General features: G+C 34.8%; 1 protein-coding gene across 6 annotated transcripts in view; it reads right to left on the bottom strand.

The window, feature by feature from the left end:
• Nucleotides 1-21,679, bottom strand: part of UBR3 (ubiquitin protein ligase E3 component n-recognin 3) — a 115,233-nt gene that overhangs the window by 46,663 nt on the left and 46,891 nt on the right. For 4 of the 6 annotated variants that reach the window (XM_086751540.1, XM_086751542.1, XM_086751545.1 and 1 more), the window contains 8 exons: nt 19,326-19,422; nt 18,542-18,683; nt 15,181-15,285; nt 14,158-14,331; nt 13,889-13,918; nt 11,963-12,423; nt 8,569-8,657; nt 343-492 (listed from right to left, as the gene is read on the bottom strand). In XM_086751540.1, coding sequence (XP_086607666.1) covers nt 343-492; nt 8,569-8,657; nt 11,963-12,423; nt 13,889-13,918; nt 14,158-14,331; nt 15,181-15,285; nt 18,542-18,683; nt 19,326-19,422 — 1,248 coding nt within the window. The remainder of the gene's footprint in view (nt 1-342; nt 493-8,568; nt 8,658-11,962; nt 12,424-13,888; nt 13,919-14,157; nt 14,332-15,180; nt 15,286-18,541; nt 18,684-19,325; nt 19,423-21,679) is intronic. The other 2 variants (XM_086751543.1, XM_086751544.1) reach the window with 1 other exon arrangement.

Here is a 21,679-nt window from a genome sequence, read left to right as displayed (position 1 = left end):
CACACGTACACAGATATAGATACACGACCAGCTATTTTATTTTCTTTTTTTTTTTCCAATACCTATTTTCCTTTAGGTTTATTATATACTGCTGGGTTTGCAAAAGCTAACAGGAACTAGGAGGGAATGAAACTGCTTTTTTCCCCAAACTTTAAAAAATTTTCCCAATAGAGAAAAAAAAAAAAAAATTCTTCGACCTACACATGTGCCTCATGGAGGACCATCCACAAAAAAAAAAAAGGGAAGATCGTCTTTCCAGGCTCCATGAGACACAACAGTATTTATGCACACATAATAAAAGCTGCAGAAACACTGCTTGTCCAACAAGTCACACATTCATACCTGAGGATGCTTGTAATAGTACAACTAGCCCTGTAGGTCTGTCTTCAGTAGAAGGACCACTTTGTCCACAAATAACACAATCATATATTGCCTCAGAAACATGCTGTTCTGACGTAGCTACCTCCATGGCAATATCAGCATCTGGCGATTCTAAAAAAAGACAAGAAAATTGATATTAAACACAGGGAAAGAAATCCAATCGCATCTGCATTCAGGTAATGATGAAAAAACTTAAAAATAATCTCTCTAGTTTATCTACAACTAAAACATTGACCATTATTTGAAACTTACCTTGCTCTTTCAAACAGAAAGACACCTACACAATGAGGTGCAAGTTTTCCCATTTCAAAATTACTCCCAGCAGAATTAAATGCTTAGTTCAAGTTCTGTATTAAACTTGACCTCTTTAAAACTTCCGTAAAACAGAGATCTAAATTCTATTTCATTAGATGCTATATTGAAAACTCTGAACAGAGATGAAGTGTCATTAATATGAATCTCTAGTAAAACCAGATTTGCTCATAACTGACTCTAACAACAACTAGAGATTCAATCTGGAGACCTTAGAAATAATTTAAAGATGCTTAGAGAAAGTGAATGAAATGTGCAACTAAAAATGAAATATTTTTTAAAATATGAAACTTGCACAATCTTTAAAAATTTGAGGTGCATTAAGAAAGTAATCTGCTGCTATGCAGTAGATGTTTAGTTTAATGTTCACTATACACAAGACATCAGAGATATGGTTTTCTAATGGTCCACATTATTATTTCCTAGGTGCACAGACAGAAATGTTCAAGGCTAAGGACCAATTGCACTTGATGTAACTTCGTTCACATGACGGTGATGTCTGTTTCGGGGCAAGGGGCTGACCAAAATAAAAGCAATTTTATGTTATGTCACCATCAACGGTAAGACTTCTTTACTGGCTTGAAAGAAAAGCAGCTTAGGACTAGATGGTCCTCTCCTCACTGCTCAGGAACACATACAGTCAGCCTCGTAACCTAGAACATAAGGGTACTTTCTTTCTTTCCTAGAAGATAATTTTTCCAAAGGAAAACACTTCCTCCCTACCTTCAACCATGCCTTTTATCTCCTTGATTAAGTAGGCCAAGGTGCTGGACAGAGAACCCAAAAACCTTGAGTGCAGCAACAGTTCTCATGTAGAACTGCCTTTAGGAGAGCTGCTCTCTTCCGGAAGTCCACTACAAGTTCAACACAGGAGGTCTGCTGCTATAAGGAGAGGTGTGCATCTTTCTTTGCTATGAAAAGCATTGTGTAATGCTCTTAGTCACAGGGCAGAATCAAAATTACATTGTTTTAGTAACTATTGATTTCCCAGTCATTATTGAGGGTCATATGAAAGCGAACTCTGATCTTCATTGACATGCAGGTGTTAAAATCGCACACACGTCTATCACCATCTAGTGGCAGTCAGACATACAGTGAAAGAATACATCAACTGCAAATGTTTTTTAAGTCCAAACACACAGAAAACCTAGAAGCAACTGTAGCACTGAAGGGAGGAAGTAAATACTAAAGCTATTTTTTTATATTTAACATTACCTCATAATTGTGTAATGCACACTCATTTTTACCTATGTATCAGAAGCATGACATGAGAACAACTAAAGAGTTCCAGCCTTCTTATTTATCTTTTTCTAAAATATTGTCAACACAATGTAAAATACGGATCTATTCAATATTTGTAAGAAGTGCAGTAAGAGAATATAGTATGTCAATCTGATTTTGAACAACTCAATGAAAGTCCTCATATCGGTCAGCATTTAATTTACAAAATTATTTGAGCAATCATAAATTGCTTATTTTAAATCTTAAGGAAAAAAATACAGACATTAGTATTTAAAATGTGTTTCAAACCCATTCAGTACACGCAATCTATACTTCTATCATCTATGTGCAACAGGCACACAAAAATCAGGCTAATTTCATTTTAGAACTCAATGATCAAATGCATGTTTCCTGCACGACTACTTAGATCTAGGATCAGGCTACTTTGGCAAACAGTAAAATTTCAAGGGAACTAAGCTTCTAGAAGGCTTCCTTATAAAAAAAATTTCCCCCAGATCTAGTGAAAGAAAACAAAGTCAACTTACACAAAATCCATGGGTAAGAGAAATTGGCAAGAGTATAAAATCTCAAATAATCAAGCAGACCAAAGAAACTCAAACAAAAAAACTTTGAATGGACTACGACAAACCTTGATTATTGGCTTAAACTAGTTGTTAGCTTCTTTGGAAAATAAGATTTGGGCTATGGTTTGTTTGAGAGGGTACATTCGGGCAGCGTAATTCGTGGGGTGAAAATATGTCAGTGGCAGTCTGGAAAAAAGCAAGCAAGCTATGCATATAGTAATGATCTGAATCGTGTCTTTCTCGCCTTCTGGAGTTTTGCCTCTGTGGAGCTCCTGTGGAAGCCACAGACCCTGTCTCATCAACTGTATGATCTGCCTATACTGTCAAGGAGTAGGACAAAAACATTTCAACTCAAAATACTGTAGAAAATGAGACAGACTCTTTTCTGGAATCCTTGTTCTAAAATATTTCATTAATGCATTGATACTTGTGAATACGAAGTAATTAGCATGTCTCCATTCTACTTCACTTTCAGTTATATATTTCATATTTCACATGGGGAAAAATAACACTAAACGGCATTTTACTGCATTAGTACTCACATGGAAGCTTAAAATGCCCAGGAACTTGTAGCTCCACAGCTTTTTTTTTTTTTTCCTTTTTCTCCATTTCACATAAACAAAAGTACATAATTGCTTTGTGTTTTCCATGGCAACTTGTGAAGTATTTATTTTAAATTACTGGAGTTGTAATGCTGTTTTATTCACGTGATTTATAAAATACAGGTTCTTGCCAAGTTTTAAAGTATGAGCTACCATTTCCTAGCTCCTAGAACGCAATTATAAAAAGAGAGCTTAATAAAAATTATTATTTTCTTAAATATCCTTTTACATTGACGAGAACTCTTTACAGTTAAACATTGATTGTAATACAACACAAAATTCCTCCTATTCTGGCTAAAAACTCTACCCAAATCACCAGCAAGAACTGTCACGTGAACAAAGCCACATCAGTAGCAACTAGCAAGTGAAGAATAATCTAAATCTCCTTAGTTTGCTTCCACTGGTGCAAACCCCCCAACATTTTTTGCCGACACTAGGAAGATATTTCTATTAAAACAGCACTTTTGTGTTATGTCCTAGAACAACGTTGCCTTATTGAGTGCCAGAAGAATCCTTTGCCAGCCATTTGCTAAGAGACTGATCTTGAGACATACTCCTCCACCTTTCAAACAGGTTTTGTAGGAGCCTGCAATTTTGTTTTGTGTGAAGACCGCTGGCACTCAAAACAAGACATCTCGTCACTTCGCTGGAGATTCAGGAAATAGCCAGTGGCAACAGGAGAGCAAGGAAGACCAAGGTGGCTGAAGCACGGCTTTACTAGCCAGGCAGCAGTCATAGGAGACAGCAAGTACATTTTATCTCAACATTCTTTAGAATACAACCAGAGATGCTTACAGTTAAAAACTCTGATTCTCCAAAGATTTAACCTAGTTGATTTCACAGAGACTTGTCCTGATGATGTCAGTGTGTGTGAAGGAGTAAATGAGAAATACAAGATAAAACACGATACTGGTATCAATTCACCAAGTTTCTCTCATGAGGTTTGTCTAATGTTGTAACACATCCCGGCCCCTTACAGTGGGTTCTGGGACTTTTCTTGGTCCCTGTGAATTATTTCAGAAATTTGGATAAATATGAACCTAATTAAAAACAAAAATGAAAACATTTAAACTGTGACAGAAATCCAGGGTAGTGCCAAACACTATCATTCCTATGGGTTTTAAAATAATTACTTATTTAGCTTTCTTTGGTTTTGTATCAATAGGAGTAAGAGACCCAAAGTTACAAAATCCCAGCATTTCCTACTTTGTAGCAAATACTGATCAGTCTGCTGAAGTCTAGCACAGAGTTTTATTGCAGAATCCATTGCTGCTTGAATTTTATTTCATTTGTACTCTCCAGAGTTAAAGATTCACTTCCCTTCTTTCCTCTACCCAGCAAAACCCCAGAACCAAAAGGGCTCTGTGAACACAGAAAATATAGCTTACAATCTCTGTTCACTGTAGTCAACATTTTTCCTGCTGTATACGTTGTGTGTCAAAGTGGTCCCTTGGCATCAAAGCAACCATTAGCATGTTAATATTCTTTGCCCCAGCCCAGCATATATATTCTCAAGAGATCAGTACCTAATTTATTTTTCTATCTGGATTCAGAAGATTGAGCATTAGGAAATGTATGTCACCTTGCATTAAAACTGTGTACTTCTTTTTAACTCTAGCTAAGGAACGTTTCACTTGAAGGACAAAATGGTGTCCGCCCAAAACTCGCATCATTAGAAAGAAACACAAAGATTATATTGCATACTTATCATGACGCATTAAAAAAAAACAACACAAAAACCACACTGGGCACTTCAGAGACAGCAGAAGTACTGAAGGAATGTGAGATATCTTAATATTTGTAATTCATAAATTAACCAATTTACAAGCTTTATTAAGTAGTTCAGCAGCTTGTCTGGAATGGATCACAATATTTCATGTTTATATAACTTAGATCATTACAAATATCACTGTAATTTATTAAAGCCTACTATTAACCTGGAGCACAGCAATTTATTTCTGTTCCTATCATGTCCACCCTGAAAGGCAGTGAAGTTTCAAAAATCTCTTGCATGGAGTTCCAGATGACAACAGAGAAACCGTAGCCTCACACTGAGATAAGTGCTCTCAAAAGAAAGATGTAAAAGTAGCTCTTACTAGGAGACCAGAAGGCCTATGGAGTTGACACTCTACATGACTACATAACAACACATTTTTTACTTATTAGATGTTCTCCTCAGATATTTCAAGAGTCCTATCTGCTGCTCTTTAAACGATGTTTCTTGGCTTATTTTTCTACTTTTTACACTTGTCCTGCAGTCAAAGAGCTAAAGACAGCACAGTGGATTCTGTTCCATCCTAGTTCATTAACATAACTGTTTCTAAATTTCACTTAATTACTTCCAGGCAAGCTTGAATGGCAATGCAGTTCTGCAGATGTCACAGAATATAAATAGAAAGCAACAGGGGCACAAATAGAAAGAACTATATAATTGGATTTTTTTTTCTATAGGGATTATATGCAAGCAAATGCCATCCTTTACTTTCAGAACCTCAGATGAATTTGTGAATTCCAGTTCAAATATTTTTTTGCTGGTAAAATGAGACATATTTAGTATTGATTAATGAACATGTAATCGGCTAACTTCATTTTAAGACACGTTTCATTGCAGCATCCCGGCAATCAAACAAGAGGAATGCCTCAGGGATTTAACAGTGGCTGTATGCACTTTAATAAACACTTTGGAAACTATTAGGTTTATGAGGTTTTAATAAAAAAAAAATCTTTATGCTTTGGCTATTCTCCATTATTCCTATTGTCTACTAGACACATTTATTTTCAGAATATTTTCAGTCTTTTACACTCTCAAGAGAAAGCTGTTATGAAATTTTTGAAGTGCTATACCCAAAACCAATTATGCCAGTTCTCACGTTTTACCACTGAATCACATCCACATTTCATAGACAGAGAAGTTTTAAAAGTTGATGATGCTCATAATAATAATTTGACCAAAAGACGCCAACTGAATCAGTGACAAAGCCAGGGAGGTGAGGCCTCACCATCCCTGTATTCTGACAGTGTTATTACTGTTACAATAAATAATCAAAACTAAGAAATAAATCTGCTGCTGAATTTCAACGTATAATAAAAGTAACAGGTAACAGAGTTTGAATGTGTGAGAGGGGAACACACTTTTAACTGTCTGATTTGAGCATGAAAGGGGTTTTTTTTGTTGTTTTCAAACATACTATTTCAGCACAGCTGTGATACAATTCACGGTGAGACTATTAAACACTTTTATTAGTGTTAAATTGTATCACTCCAGAAAGACTAGCTTCAGAATTCTTACCACATCTTGTGTTTTAAAATTAACAGTAGTTGCTGCAACTTTTTCAATAATTTGCTGTAACATACACAGACTGCACTCACAGCTGCACAAAGTATTTCAGTTAAAAAAATAAATTAGAGCAAACTGAATAAAATATTCCTGGCAAACAATTAATCTAAGTTTTAAAATAAACCCTACACACTATAATGAAATACAAACTTCCTTCCTGTGAGCAATTTTAACCCCAGTCAGAACATAAAAGCTAGTTAATACTGACTAGTACAAATTCAGTGAATTTTCATCACAAACTCAGAAAACAGTATGACAACCTAGAAGATGCTGAAAAAAGTTAGTGAAAAAGCAAAGCCATTATTCAGCTAACAGAATGCATGGAATTCTATTAACTTGTTTCCAAGAAATGTCTTCATGCAAAACATTATGAAAATGTAGTCCATTAAGCCTATCTACTGCTGTGCACGACTTCGTATAACTGACAACAAACACTACATTTTACGTTGAGATATCTGAAGTTATTGTTTAAATACCAAGAAAGAAACAATTTAAATGTTTCACATTCAAGAACTTTTTAATGCACAATCACAAGCACAAAGGCCCAGTTCTGCCTGTTACAGAAATAAAGGGTTCTTAATAATAATTGACAAACATAGTTAAGTAAAAGCTAAGTCTTTCCAGTCCTCCAGAAAAATAAATGTTGTGTAATTTATTGATTTAACTAGTAAGCTTCATCCACAAATCAAAGCAGTAACCTTAAATGTAACATATAAAACTCAAGCATGGGAGTATTTATGTATACATATGTATATATGCAAATACAGCTATGACAGGTAAATATAGATACATGTGATTTCCTACATAAAAATATCATCTTTAAAGTAGCAATATCAAGAATTCAAAATACAGGTGACCGTAGAATTAAAGTTTTCCTTTCTTCAAAGTCGCTTTCAATTAGCCATGACTGTGAAGACTTAATTTTTAGTAAGTAGAACTGCATGTTTCTTCTTCCCTTCTTCCTTACTTCAATAAATAGATTTAAAAGAAATAGCTCCCCATTTAATAAGTATGACTTAAACTCATTTTTATCTGAGAATTTTGTGTTGTATTGCATACTCTCCAAAAGTAACACCATATGTAGTCATAAATTGCTGAAGAAATTTCAATGACTGCTGTATCTGAGACCTTCATAAGGATGAAGGAATAAATCTTCTCAGTAGCCTATGAACTGAAGGGAATTTAACAATCTCAAAAAACAGACTTTCTCAGCAAAAATAGTTGTCAAAATATTCTTAACCAGTGCTTAAATTCAAATCAAAACTGCAGAGAAGATTATATTTGATTGAAAGAGAGGAAAAAAAGAAAAAAAGATCCCTGCTTTTTCTTGTATTTCAAAAGTGCTAAATTTCAATGAAGTAACCTGAATGATGAAAATATTTTCTATTCCTCAGTTAAACACGAGCAAAGTAATCAAGATTTCTCGCTTCTACACAGCAGAACCTGAAAGAACTTATCCTTAAGAAAAACAGGAGCTGATTCTGCTGTAAAGTCTATTTGAAAAAGAACAGAATGTTATCACTTACAGTAACTGAGATGACATAAAAATTATGCTTTCCTTAATTCTATACATAAATTTAAAATACAAAACTTTTACCTTATTAAAATTCAAGCCTCTATGAAGAAATAATCTTAAATTTTGTTATAACAGATTAAAGAAAATGCAACCTTTAAAAGACTATCTTTGGGAGGTTTTAATATTGAAAGGTAAATACTTTAAAACACATTACACAAATTCAATCATTTAATCCACTGTGTATTCAGAAAAATAGAAATAAAATTATGTCCTACAGATAATGTGTTCTCTTTTAAATATTTTCTAGATCATTTAATATATTCTTTAGCAATTATGTATTCAGTATTGTCTGTCCTAGAAAACACAACTGCAAACTTCTTAAGAAGTATTTAGTGAACAAGTGGATACAGTAGTGGAATCTGACGGGTATTTTGTTTGGAGTTCAGGGGGTTTTTTTTTGGGGGGGGGGGGTTATTTGGTGTTTTTTGTTTATTTGTTTTTTAAAAAAAACTGATTGAGTAAAAACTGTAATATCAATATGGAAATTAAAAAAAAATACCCTCACCAAAAAACCTCCATGCAAGCAGTAAACCACACACACACAAAAAAACTTACCAACATCCATGGCAGTTTCCATGAAGCTTTTCTGCCTCGAGGCAAATTCAGCCAACAATTTCTGTTGCCTTTCTCTGGCCTTCTGTCGTCTGAGTGAAAGAAGAGAGGGGAAGAGAAAAAGAAAGAAAAAAAAGAGTATATAAAATGGAGGAAAAAAATTAGTGTCAGGCTGATTACAGTCACCACCTTCATTCAAAATTCAAGTTTTCTCTAAATAAACAATTCATTTTCAAGCCTAAAAGGGGCATCTCTTGCTTTAAAAGTAGAGTTTTTCAATAAATAAGTTATTTTCTTTTGAGTCTGAAAGAAAGGAATAATATCCTGCCCTAAAAAACCCTTCAGAAAACCAAAGGACCCTTTAACAGATTAGGATACAGCATCATAAAAAAAAGAACCCAAGGCTTTATTCTTGAAAGCTGTTTTTCAGTTACATAAGGGAAGAATAACAGAGTGAAATATCAACTGTCGTACAAAAACAAGTACTCTTGTGAGCAACCAACATTTACAAGTTAATAATGATGATAATGATAACAAAAATGCCTACCTCACTCACTTTTGATATCAAGCTTGATGCCAAGGGAAACAATTATTCACAATTTGTTTTCCAGCTAAGGCTCCTCATATTGGTTCCTTCTCCCCCACCTCCACCCTAGATATTGGTCACCATCAGGTTTTATACCTAGACTTAAAGAAGTTTGAGATTGCTTCCAGACTGAAGGCCCTGGAGCCAACCTAACTTCACCTATTTCTTCCTCATCATTTAATATAGTTCTGAATTTACAAATGGAAGACATTAGAGACTCATTTTTGTCTATCCTTCTATTTAAACTGTACTAGTGATCCACACAAGGCTGTATGACCAGCTATTCTGTAACTCCCTATATATACACACTGCGGCGGGTAGGTGAATATTGACGGATGTAAAAAGATAAAGAAAACAGACATTGATTTTCTTCTTCCTGAGGCACCAAGAAAGGATCTTTACTTTGACAAGAGTTTACAAATAGAGGAAATGGGAGAGTTCAAGCGGGAAAACCTAAGAAAACTCAGACCACAGCTGCTCACCATATGGCACATGCAAAGATCTATGTGCCCCGTGCACGAGGGCTTTAGGCAGCACCTCCCCAGTGCAGCTAGCAAAGCTCTGTCACAGCTACAAACTCTGTGCATCAGCATTGCTCCTGTTGAGAGATGATTCAGGTAACTAACACAGGATTTAAAGACACCACTTGGCATCTGATATGCTGATGGGTTGCTCTTTAGTTTCCAGCACTGACTGATTATCACTGTACTGGCACAGGAACAGGTGTGCACAGGCTCAGAGCAGCTAGTACGCTGTAACCTGTTATCCCCAGGCGGCCTGTTCATGAGTCAAAGCTTCTAACTTGTTTTCTTAAAGGCACCTTAAAAACCCAAGTATTTCTGTCCATTTATCTGTCACATTGTACAGCCACCATTTCTCAAAATAACTTTTACAACAATGCTAAGATTCATTATTCTGAGGACCATACCAGGGCATTCATTAAACCTGTTTTTATTTATTTCTCCCTGGGAATTTCTCAATATATGCCTTGACTGAAAGCAGAGTGACTGTAAATAGAGGCCTTTAATAAGAAGACATAAACAAACCCTGACAGATTCAGTACAGCTCAGTAATTTTCCATGATGGCCCATGGGAGTATGACACTGCAACTAAAAAATACTGCAAGCAGCTCAGGCTCTCTTCTAGTTCCATATTTTAGTTTCTATAGCAACAATCCATTGCCTGAGTAATGGCAAGTTTGTCATTATATGCTGAAGTAATGAAAAAGGATGATCACTGAACACTCAGCCTGCTTGATCTTCACTAATATAAAACTGGACTAGGAGGGGGAAGAAAAACAAGCCAAAAAATTTTTTTAAAAAGTAAAAATTGCAGCCTGACTGCAATAAGCACTGCCAGTCTATGAGATTAGTAATTTCTGTTATCACACTGTCCATTAATAAACTTGATGGGTCCCTAATGCCATTATGGGTTTGGGGAGAAGAAAACAGTCACTCAGAACAACAAAGAACTGGAAATACTTATTTTCATCATTATGTTAGCCCCAGAACTTAACTGAAAATGTGAAAGTGCCCACAACAGATGCTCAAATATACCACATCCTTTATAGAGGAAGAGGAATGACCTTACCCTTTCCTACATGAAAAGTTACTTGATTCATTGATTCCCGTGCTTCTCCCATACATAAATCTAGCACTACTGAGAATCAAAAGAACGAGTAGGTGTCCAAGATGTAGCTGTGTTTTATCTACAGCAGCCATTCAGTCTGGCATTTTCTGAAAGACAATTTACGACGCTAAAGCTTGACTATTTCTCTCATTTACTGAACTGCTGGAATCCTCAGCACAGGAAAGACATGGACCTGTTGGAGCAGGTCCAGAGTAGGGCCACAAAAATGATCAGAGGGCTGGAGCACCTCTCCTATGAGGACAGGCTGAGAGAATTGGGGCTGTTCAGCCTGGAGAAGAGGAGGCACCAGGGAAACCTTATAGCGGCTTTCCAGTACGTAAAGGGGGCCTAAAAGAAAGATGACAACAGACTTCTTAACAGGGCCTCTTGCAATAGGACAAGGGGTAATGGTTTTAAACTAAAAGAGGGTAGATTAAGATTAGACATAAGGACAAAAAAATTGCGATGAGGCTGGTGAAACACCGGCACAGGTTGCCCAGAGAGGTGGTTGATGTCCCATCCCTGGAAACATTCCAGGCCAGGTTGGACGGGGCTCTGAGCAACCTGATCTGGTTGGAGATGTCCCTGCTCCTTGCAAGGGGGTTGGACTAGATGACCTTTAAAGGTCCCTTCCAACCCAACTCATTCTATGATTGTATGTTGAAAATTAAACCATTAACTGAACACTTGCAAGAAAAAAAATAATTTTACTGTGTAAAGTTTGTAACTTACTGAAAAATACTACATCTATTTTTTAATGTTTTATTTCCACGTACAGTGTAGGTCTTGGACATATCAGAGAGAATTTAGTGAAAAAATATAAACAAAATAAATTTTCTAACTCATCTTGAGGATGCACAGTTAAGCCTCAAAAGTTCACACAGTCTTAATTCTGCACCTTTGTATGTACGAGTGGCATACATGGCAACATGACACGAAGGGTGAGTATGTACACCTCGAAGTAATTACGAAAGTGTTCTGATTTAAGGATCTAAATTAGCAAGGTGCAGGTTCTTCCTCAGTACCCACCTAAATAATGTATAAAAAATGGATAAAGAAGAGAACTTTAGAATTAACACATATTATTTTAATAAGTAATTCATGCAAAGACCTAGAGACAGATGAATCAATAGATGCACAACACATGCTGCCCTTCTACCACCCTTTTATTATTAATGTTACCTTTCTTCTTTATCCAAAGTTTTCTTCTCTGAAGAACTAATCTTTTTTGGTGGTACTGGAGGTGTCACCTTTCTGCAGATTTCTTCAATTATACGTTTATTCAATCTGCTCTGTACAGCAGCTTTCAATAAAATCCTTTCTACTGCCGTCATTCCATCACCGTGAGAGTATCTTGGAATTTCTGGGTGAATTAAAACATCCACATCATCCAACCATGGAGGATAGTAAGAGTTTTGTCTTCCTGAGAGTTTGTGATGCAATTTAATCAGCAAGGACAGTATGCTTTCCTTGACTTCTAGAATGGCTGTGGTTAGCTGTGGAGTTGCACCAGGTGCTGACCATTTCATTGATGTTTTGGGCCGAACCACTTGATTTGCCTCACTGGTGTTCCGATTGATGATCTCCTGAAATTTCTTTCTACGTTCTGCGACCAAACTGAACACTTGAGCTGTCCCTGAATTCTTGGGAAAAAAATTACAAGGATTAATTTTCAAAAATACAAGTATAAACAACATACATTCATAAAACTATAGAAAATATTTTAAACTTAGAGGAAAAGCACAAAATATTTTAGGTTTCTTATCTTCTTTCAAAATTTATTAAAATTTTCTATAGAAAATACTAACCCTGCATGTCATACTTCTGTACAAATCTGTTATACATAGCTGCATAAAAAGCCAAGTACAAAATGAAAATATCATCCATACCAAAACAACTAACAACTGGCTTTGCTCTAGTCAAACTTAGAATTCTGTTCTCCAATAAGTATTTCCTTACTTTTTCTAGAATAGTCTTAATTTCAGTACCTCTATGCCACTTAAATATCGTTATTAATATCTACTGAGCACTGCTGCACAGTGCAACTCCTAATCCCACACAGCTGAACACAGGTGAGCCTACACATGCCCATGGGCATTGTCCATTTTGTGTGACTATTAGCTGAGATCCAGAAGCCATATACCCGTATTTGGAAGCACAGCTTGCTACTGGGGGCACATCAGCACACAAGTGCAGTTACATTAACGACAGAACCCATTCAAATGTTTCTATTCTATGCTACCCTTGCTTTCAGTCCCAAAGTAAGGATACATGGGAGCAACTCGCATATACTGAATCCACAGCAGAGAGATGTTTCCTGAATATTTTGAACATGAAATTCAGAACACTAACATCTTACTCTCTCAGAAGGCTGGGCAGCCAAGATGATACCAAATACTTCAGAGATCAAATCTAAAAATAGTATTCTGACAATCACCTCACCTACCTTCTACATGTTTTAATCTATTTCATCTTGCCTACCAACTTTAAATTTTGACTTATTTTTCTAACAGTAACATGCAAAAGAAATATCCATTGTATTTCACTACATCTGGCATACAACAACCTTAAGTGCTGTATACAAAAGTAATCCTGACAGAGATTATATTATCTACCAGGTATAAATCTTTCAAGATATCACCATTTACATACTCATTTTGTTCTCACAACAACAACAACAAAAAAAAACCAAAACAAAAACAAATAAACCTGCTATTAATAATTTCAAATGCATTTTCAGTGTAAAGTTAAACTTACCTAGATTCGAGAAAGCTAGGACTACTCTACATTATTAAATGTTAGTAGTACCTTGGCAAGTCAAAACAGGCCTAAACACAAAGCTCAAGCAGTAAGCTATCAATGACATTTTACATTTGATAGAAAGCTTTTATTTCAAAACATGTATTGAAAAGGTAAGGGCGTTTCTTTGCTTAGAAGTCTACTACCTAAGATTACAATTGAGAATATGAAAAAAAGCATGAGTCCTTGCAATATGAATTAAAAGGAAATTCAGGAAAATTAGAAGATTTCACTGAATGTTAAGGTGAGCACAATTAAAGCCATGTCGCTAGTTAATCGCTTAGGAGAACAAACTGCACACAGATCTACCTCTCTCTGGAGGCTCTTCCGCCTTGAACTCTGGTAGGTTGAGGACAAAAAAAAAAAAAAAAAATCATTAAATACATCATTTGGAAGGAGGCATAATTTGAAATAACTTCTGTTATCACTACACTTAGGAAAGATTACTGGAGAAAGCAAAATTTCCTAAGAAATTCATAAAAACAGTAAAAAAAAAAAATAATCCTAACAAAAAAAAGCCAAAACAGGCAATAACTCAAACTAATCTAGGAAAAGGACTGGCATTTGTACATACTTACTTGTGAGGAAGCTAAACCATCAGAACTCGTACTTGCAGGTGGTTCCCTCTTCACCTCTGGAGCAGTTTCTGGTACTCTTACTCGGACGTAGTTAATGAAGTGACGCATGTTAGAAACCAAGTTACTACCTGGAAACCAACTATCATGGCAACGCTCTTGTCCACCTGCAGATTCCTAAAATAACATTTTTTTTTAAAGTATACCTTTTGTTATGTGTTACAAAAATACATGTTGCTTTTATAACTACACTACAGAGGCTATCATCTCTCCATGAGAAAGGAACAATATGTTGAACGCATTAAAGCTGATATACCTCTTAAAAATTATGACTGATGCCTACCATGACAACTACAGGTCTGAAAAATACATAAATGTACACATTTGATTTGAATGTCATCAAATATATTCTGTCAGTGCTATCCTGCAGAAGTAAAAGGAACTACTCGGAGTAATCTAAAACTGTATAATCTAAGATCAATACAAAAAAATCTGAGCTATACCAAAGTAAATCTCTAAAAAAAGTGTGACAGATCCTTAGTCATATAAGCAACGTTAAACAGTAGGAATAATTATGAAAGTCATATACCGTAAGAGAACATGAAATCATGAACATAATGGCTCTTTATATTCAAATTCTCATCAAAAGCACAGCTAAAATTTTAGAAGATACAGAGCCTTATCAATAAAATGCTCAGTGACAAAGGTTTCAGTTCAAAACCTTTTTTTTTTTTGCATCCAATTTCAAGTACTAATTTATAGAGTAGTAAAGATCTAACCAATCTGTGTGGTCAGGTTATATATACAGAAACTTTTGAAAAACATATCAAGATACCAGACTCCTCTTCACAATAGTATGCACTTTTTTTTTTCTTAATTGATCTGTGCTTAAGTAAACAAATAAAGATATTTTGTTCTAATTTCTATAGTGAAATTATGATTTAAATAAACATCTATTTTTAAAGAATATTGAATCATTAGACAATACTTCCATATGTTAATGAAAAAGATGGTATTTATTCTTACTTCTTCATCTGACTCTTGTTCTGGAGAATTTTCCAACCCCAGCTCAATCAAATACAAAACCATGCAAAGAACATGTTCTGATAAATTCTGATGATCCATTAATATCTAGGCAGAAAAACAGACATTCACACCTTAGAAGGTTTTATCTTTAATATTCTCACAATCCCTGTTACAAAATATAAAAACTGCCGAAAACCTGATGGACATCTATAAACAGGAAGGTAAAGAAAGTAGCCAGGAGTCTCATATGAAGAAGCACAAGATACTGCCTACAAGCTTTATCTCCAAGTGTGACCTTCCAGGTTCGCCACACTAGGAAAGGTAGAAGATCTTGAGCCACATATGTGATTTTTGTGTAGCTGTTCTTTTGGTTTTTTTTTTTTTTCTGTTGTGGTTTTTTTGTTTGTTGGTTTGGGTTTTTGTTTGTTTTGTTTTGTTTGTTTGTTTGTTTTTTAAAATTTTCTTAATTAATCCCTGTGCTCACAAGAGCTGTATCATGAGATACAAGTATCACTTAGAAAGTAAAGACTGAACAGACAGAACACCGTAACAACACTTGCTACACAGAGCATCAATTTTAGCATTTAGAATAGTTCTCTTTTTGTTGCACAGTAACACTTTCAAAGTCCTATCATATGCATAAAAATACAATTAGGAAATAATTATTTTCAAGAGCAGTGAATTGCCTGTTCAAGTTCCTGGAATATCTACTCTGAAACATCAATAAGATATTTTAAACTTCACTCTCGTCATGACTGAATGCTCCAACAAAATATCTGATTAGTGATTACGCTATAGGATAAAAACATTCCAAGTAGGCCAAGAATAGTAAGAGTAATAACATTAACATAGCTCTCCAATAACAGTAATGGAACACTATTACAAAATAAGACATGTAATTTTGGATGTGATGAATCAACAGGACTGTTGTATTTACAAGACAGGAAATTAGTATTCCACTCAGCCTGTGAAGGCTTTAATATCTCTAAACATGAAAAAAGTGTGTTCTGGATAATACACTTTGGATTCTTCACTTTTTATTTAATTTTTTAAAGATAATTAAAAATATTTTGAGGTTTAGAAAAAACTAACCTTTCAGCAACATCACAAAAGCAAAATTTAATTTTACACCTCTATCCAGTCAAACAAACTTGTACCTTACAATTGTTACTAGTTCAAGCTGCAATTTACTTTAACACCAAAGTGCCAGACAAAGCTGCACAGATATCCCTACTGTGAGTTACAACCAAAGAGCTGTACCTAGCCTTCCCTGCCTTTTTCACGCAGTCAGTCACCGTAAGGCCTCATGAGGTCCTAGTCCTATAAATGATGCCTGGATAACTGGGAACACCAGAAGGGTTAAAATGAATTTAGTTCACGACCATCTTCACATAATCTTTTAAAATTATAAATAATAAATAACCTTATCTTTAGATTAATAAATGCTCGTATCTTTCTTCTAATGCAGCTTTCAATGCACTGAGAGGAAGAACCAGTACTGCTGAGATAAAAATCAGGACAAATTTCCTCTTGAAAACATTCTCATTTAAAGGGAAGAAAATGGCAAGAATCTGCAAGTTTCCAAAAAAGTGGATAAAAAATTATTTTTAAATTTCATTGTAGCCAGGCTACTGCAGAAATTAATATTTTTAGAACACAGCCTAGTAAAGTTTTAAATACAACTTGGTTTGGAATGGGCCAAATTTCATAAGACACACCTATTAGAAAGATCAGAGAGATAAAAGTTCTTAAAACAAGTATTGTTTTACAATAGCTTTTCTAGTTAACAGAATAAAATAAAATAAACAACCACTGAACATGCACACAACGTAAATGCCATGTCTACCGTTTGGCTAAATTCAGATCCAGAATCTTGGTAAAATATTTTTTTAAAAATGGGAAAAGGGAATGTATTTTGTCCTTGTTTCAGTCTTGGAAACTCAGGCCAGAACAGGCATTCAGAATGAAAAATGTCAGCCATTGGTTACATTTCTGCAAGATAAGGAACTAGATGTCCAACAATGGAAAACTTTCAGCAAGCATTAGATGTTGTACTACTGAGCTTTCAAAAGCTTCATTCAATAGTCTCTGCAAATCAAATTCATTCTTCACCATAACATGTCTTATTCTACTATGGGTAAGTAAGAGTAGTAAAACAGTCAAATTTTTGTATTTAGTATTGTTAAAGTAGATTTTTGAAATTGCACTAATTACATAGCTAAACCTATGGTTTACTGAAGTCATTAATTCATAAGCAATACGAAGCTTTTGGGAAAAAGTCCTTTTCTATCATAAAGACGACATCTACTGAATGAAATCCGGTAAAATCTTGTGTCTTCACTCATCTTAATGATATACTGACAACCTACATGATACTTCCTTAGAGAAAGAAATCAGTTGAAACAACTCCGTGGGAATAAGCATGGCTCTTTGTGAATACCACAGAGTTATTACATTTAACAACAGGTATTTTCTATTCAACAGACGCTTAACAGTGAAACAAAACAAGAACTTTAGGGGAGCTGGGAGCAGTTAAAGAAGCACAAAAGTAAAGTGTGCCCAGGAAAAGCACTACTCAAACCACTTTTTATAGACCCTCATCTGTCCCTGCAACACACTGGTTTGAAAGTATTTTCCAAATATAGACAGATTCAAAGTCCTATTTTCTGATGAACGTACTCTTCAAAAAGGGTGCACTTCTCTTAAAGACGGCAGCCAACTATCAAAGACAAAACCAAACACAATTCAAAGGCATCAATTAGTCCTGTAAAACAAGTGCTATAACATTATCAAAAGACAGAACGTCTGTGAAGTAATGTTAGAACCAACTGCAGTTACAAGATATATTTGCCATTTAGGATCTAGAGCCATAAAGGCTGCATATATTTGAACAGGCTGCTGATGCCTTAAAACTCTGCAGTGGGAACCAAAGGAACACCACTCACCACCACACTCCCTGAAACCATCACAGAGCAACAATTCAAATGGCAACCCCAACAGTTAAGATAGTGTTCCTTGAAGTAGAGTAGGACTGCTCATCCACTTGGGTACCTGACTTAAGGTATGTATATACAGAATCATAGAATCATAGAATGGTTAGGGTTGCAAGGGACCTTCAAAGGTCATCTAGTCCAACCCCTCTGCAAGGAGCAGGGACATCCCTGACTAGATCAGGTTGCTCAGAGCCTCATCCAACCTAGAAAACATCATCATACAGGACTAAGAAAATAAAACAAAAATAAAAACATTATGTAAATTTGAACCTGACTAATGTAAATAACCTATTAAAAAGAAATCATGCTTCTAAGAGCTTCTGTTCTAAAAGGTGGAATACTGGACTTAATGAGAATTATGACTGTACCTTGTAAAGAAGTGTGAACAGCACGATATGCAGGGTTTTACAGTGTAAAAGCTTTGTGAGACCTTTGTAACTTGGATGCAGTGGTGTTCTCTTCTTGTAAGGAGGCCAGGGGTTCCCAGGGAATTTACCACTTTGCTTTAAACTGTTGAAACAAATGAGACTTGTGTTTAAACACTGCAATAATGTGGACAACTTTTCGTTTAGATTGACTTCAGAACTGATGAGTATTTCTAAGCCATTTAAGAAGTACTCAAAGTATTGGAATGTATACACAAATTGAATCCAGTCTTACTTTTCTGTGGATTACCACTGATTTAAATGACCTTTATTTATAAAGTGAAATGAATTTTTAATTACTGCTATAAATTTAAGAATTCCATTTTCATTCTATGAGGTACACAGAAGAAATTTTCACTTTACCCAAATCCACGTTAGTCAGACATCCAACATAGAAATCTCACATCTGTAAGAATGGATTACAGGCAACACTAGGAAACGCTAGACATAGTTAGCTATAGTTGACAGTACCAGTGCTATCGTATCTATGAACTTAAAAATTAAGTGTTAAGTTCAGATGTATTTTTAAACATTTATGGAAGCGTAACAGACTAAGCCAACCAAAATCTGATATTCCATGTAAATCTGTAAGCTATTTACTCAAAGACAAATCTGCGGCCTGAAAACATCAATAACAGGTTTAGCATCACCAGACAGTGAAAATAAAAGATTTATTGTGCAATGAGCAACAATATGATGTTACATTTCTAAAAATGATCCAACTTACAATGCTGTATATCTGTCCATTGCAGACTGCACATCTCTACGGTAAACCGTTCGAAGTATTACCATGACAGGGTCAAATTCCTTATCCCACACTTCAGCTGTTGTTTAGAAGAAGTAACATGTTAAAATTCTCTTTACAGGCCTTACAACTGATTCTAGATTACCTTCTTAACTAGCTTTAATTACATAATTTTCTATTACATAATAATTTTTTTTCAGTGAAGTACAGTAATTTTTACTCATTCTTACTTATTAGTATACCTAAGTAAATAGTAAATATACTTGAGTATTATTGTACTTACTATACTAATAATGACTACTTATCAAGATATAAAAATTTTACCAAAAATATTTTTCTTAGTTCCAAAACAAAAAAATTAACAATCTATTAAGACAATAAATCTTTTCTATTAACAAGCTTTATTTTAGTGTCTTCTAGCTTTCTTTTCTATTATGTAATACTTTACAATGAAGGATAAAAGAATAAAAAAAACAAACCCCACATATTTCTGATAAAATAACAGTTGTAACACATGCTGAGGAAAGTTTTTCTGTTTTTTAAAAAAACTTCAAATTAATTTTTATGTCTAAGTAAATGTATTTATCCAATTGTAAGTATATAAAGGCAGCCCCAAATCCAGCTTTTTCATATGCATCTTGCTTTGTTCTTTTTAATTTCCAAGTATATGTAAGAAAAGGTTTTAATTATTTTTCGCTTGGTACTTGATAAGCATAAGCCCTCTTGACAACAGGAAGCAAAAACTGCAGACCAGTTATCAGGCAGGTGATATAAAACTATTAAGTGCAGTGAGCCAAATGACTACATCACCACAATTATTGTTCAGTCTCGCAAATGGCCAAGTTTCTTATTAACAACATTTGTGATCAATCCCTTACAAGCATGCTTTTGTTTTATAACTACTATCTGTGCATTATTTTGGCACTAAAATCTTATTTATTTCCATTTAATTTAGTCACTCTAAAGTAAGATCCAGAGTGGCTTTTCAGAGCAATCATAAACATAAAAGTCTAAACTGACTATAAATAAAGATATCCCATTTAACCGCTACTTTTTTTTTTCCCTATTTACAAGTTACTAAAATAAAAACCCCTAAGTTTCCAACCTAAAGCCAAATTAAGCTGTTCCTTCTATTAATTGTTTGGAAGCATTTAGCTCCCATAACAGCAATATGAAGGCAAGATTCAATGATCCCATCAAAGGATGAAGAAAACCAGCGGACACAGAATTTTAGCTCCACCAGCAGGCACAACACAACACAAGCACTTAACAACATTCTTTGAAGTTTTCACAGGCAAAAGTAGGCAGCTTTATCACACTTTTGAGATTAATTTCCCCCAAGCAGGAAGATAAGTGGTCGATACTCCTGTTAACCCCTGCTAATGTTAACAGTTCTACAGATATCCTCATACACTGTTAAGAGAGAAGACTTTAGCAAAGTTTCTACTCTGTTTGAAGTATGATCAAACTTAGCTTGTGAAAAATCAATTTTTTTTTCTGGACAGAGTTTACTATCGCAGTCTGAAACACAGACCAAGCTTGTTTGGGCCACTAATGCACAATGAGGAAAAAGGACTAAGTGAAAGAGCCATATAGAGAATATTAGAAATGCACATACAGCTCATGTTCAGCACACAAATCCAAAGAGAACAAGAACTATGTTCTTTTTTAGGAAGTTAGTTTGTTGTTTATTTTTTTAACTAGTAGTTAATGGAAAAAAAAAACTAGAGCTTTTGTGATCATAAAGCAGATTCCCCCCCGCCGCCAATACCCCTGCCCCTAATTTAGGGAAACAAGCAATTAGGGGAAATGGATCTCAATATGACTTGCTTTACCTGTGATAGGTCAAAAACAACAATTCTTAAAAAAAGCCTTGAATATCACCATTCTTTTTGAGAACCTATATAGTCTTATAAAGATTATAAACACTTAAAGGGCTATAGTATACAACAAAACCATGCTGACTTTTATTCCTGCAGAAGCTCTCTCGGTTTATTACTTCAAGAAAAAAAAAAGATTCTGCTTAGTACTACAAATTACTGCAGTATTCACTGCTATAGGTGAGATACTTAAAATACTTTAAGATAAACAATCTATTCTAGAGGTAAACTACATTTAATAAAAAAAAGCACCAAAATTCTCAAAACACTATAATCTAGCATCAGATTCCCTAAATATAATGTGTAATAATTAAAAATACGATAATATATTTTTCCTTCAAACTGTGTTATGAAAAAGACCAGCATGTCACAAGCTCAAGAAGCCAGGAATAACACGAGGAAATGCAGTTTACAGAATATTAAAATAAAAGTTATTTTAAATACATAGGAGTTAAG

The sequence above is a fragment of the Chlamydotis macqueenii genome, chromosome 6 (assembly GCF_036417535.1).
Source record: "Chlamydotis macqueenii isolate bChlMac1 chromosome 6, bChlMac1.mat, whole genome shotgun sequence".
Taxonomy (NCBI): domain Eukaryota; kingdom Metazoa; phylum Chordata; class Aves; order Otidiformes; family Otididae; genus Chlamydotis; species Chlamydotis macqueenii.
The sequence above is the reverse complement of the archived record's forward strand: the minus strand, read 5'-3'. Positions and strand labels throughout refer to the sequence as shown.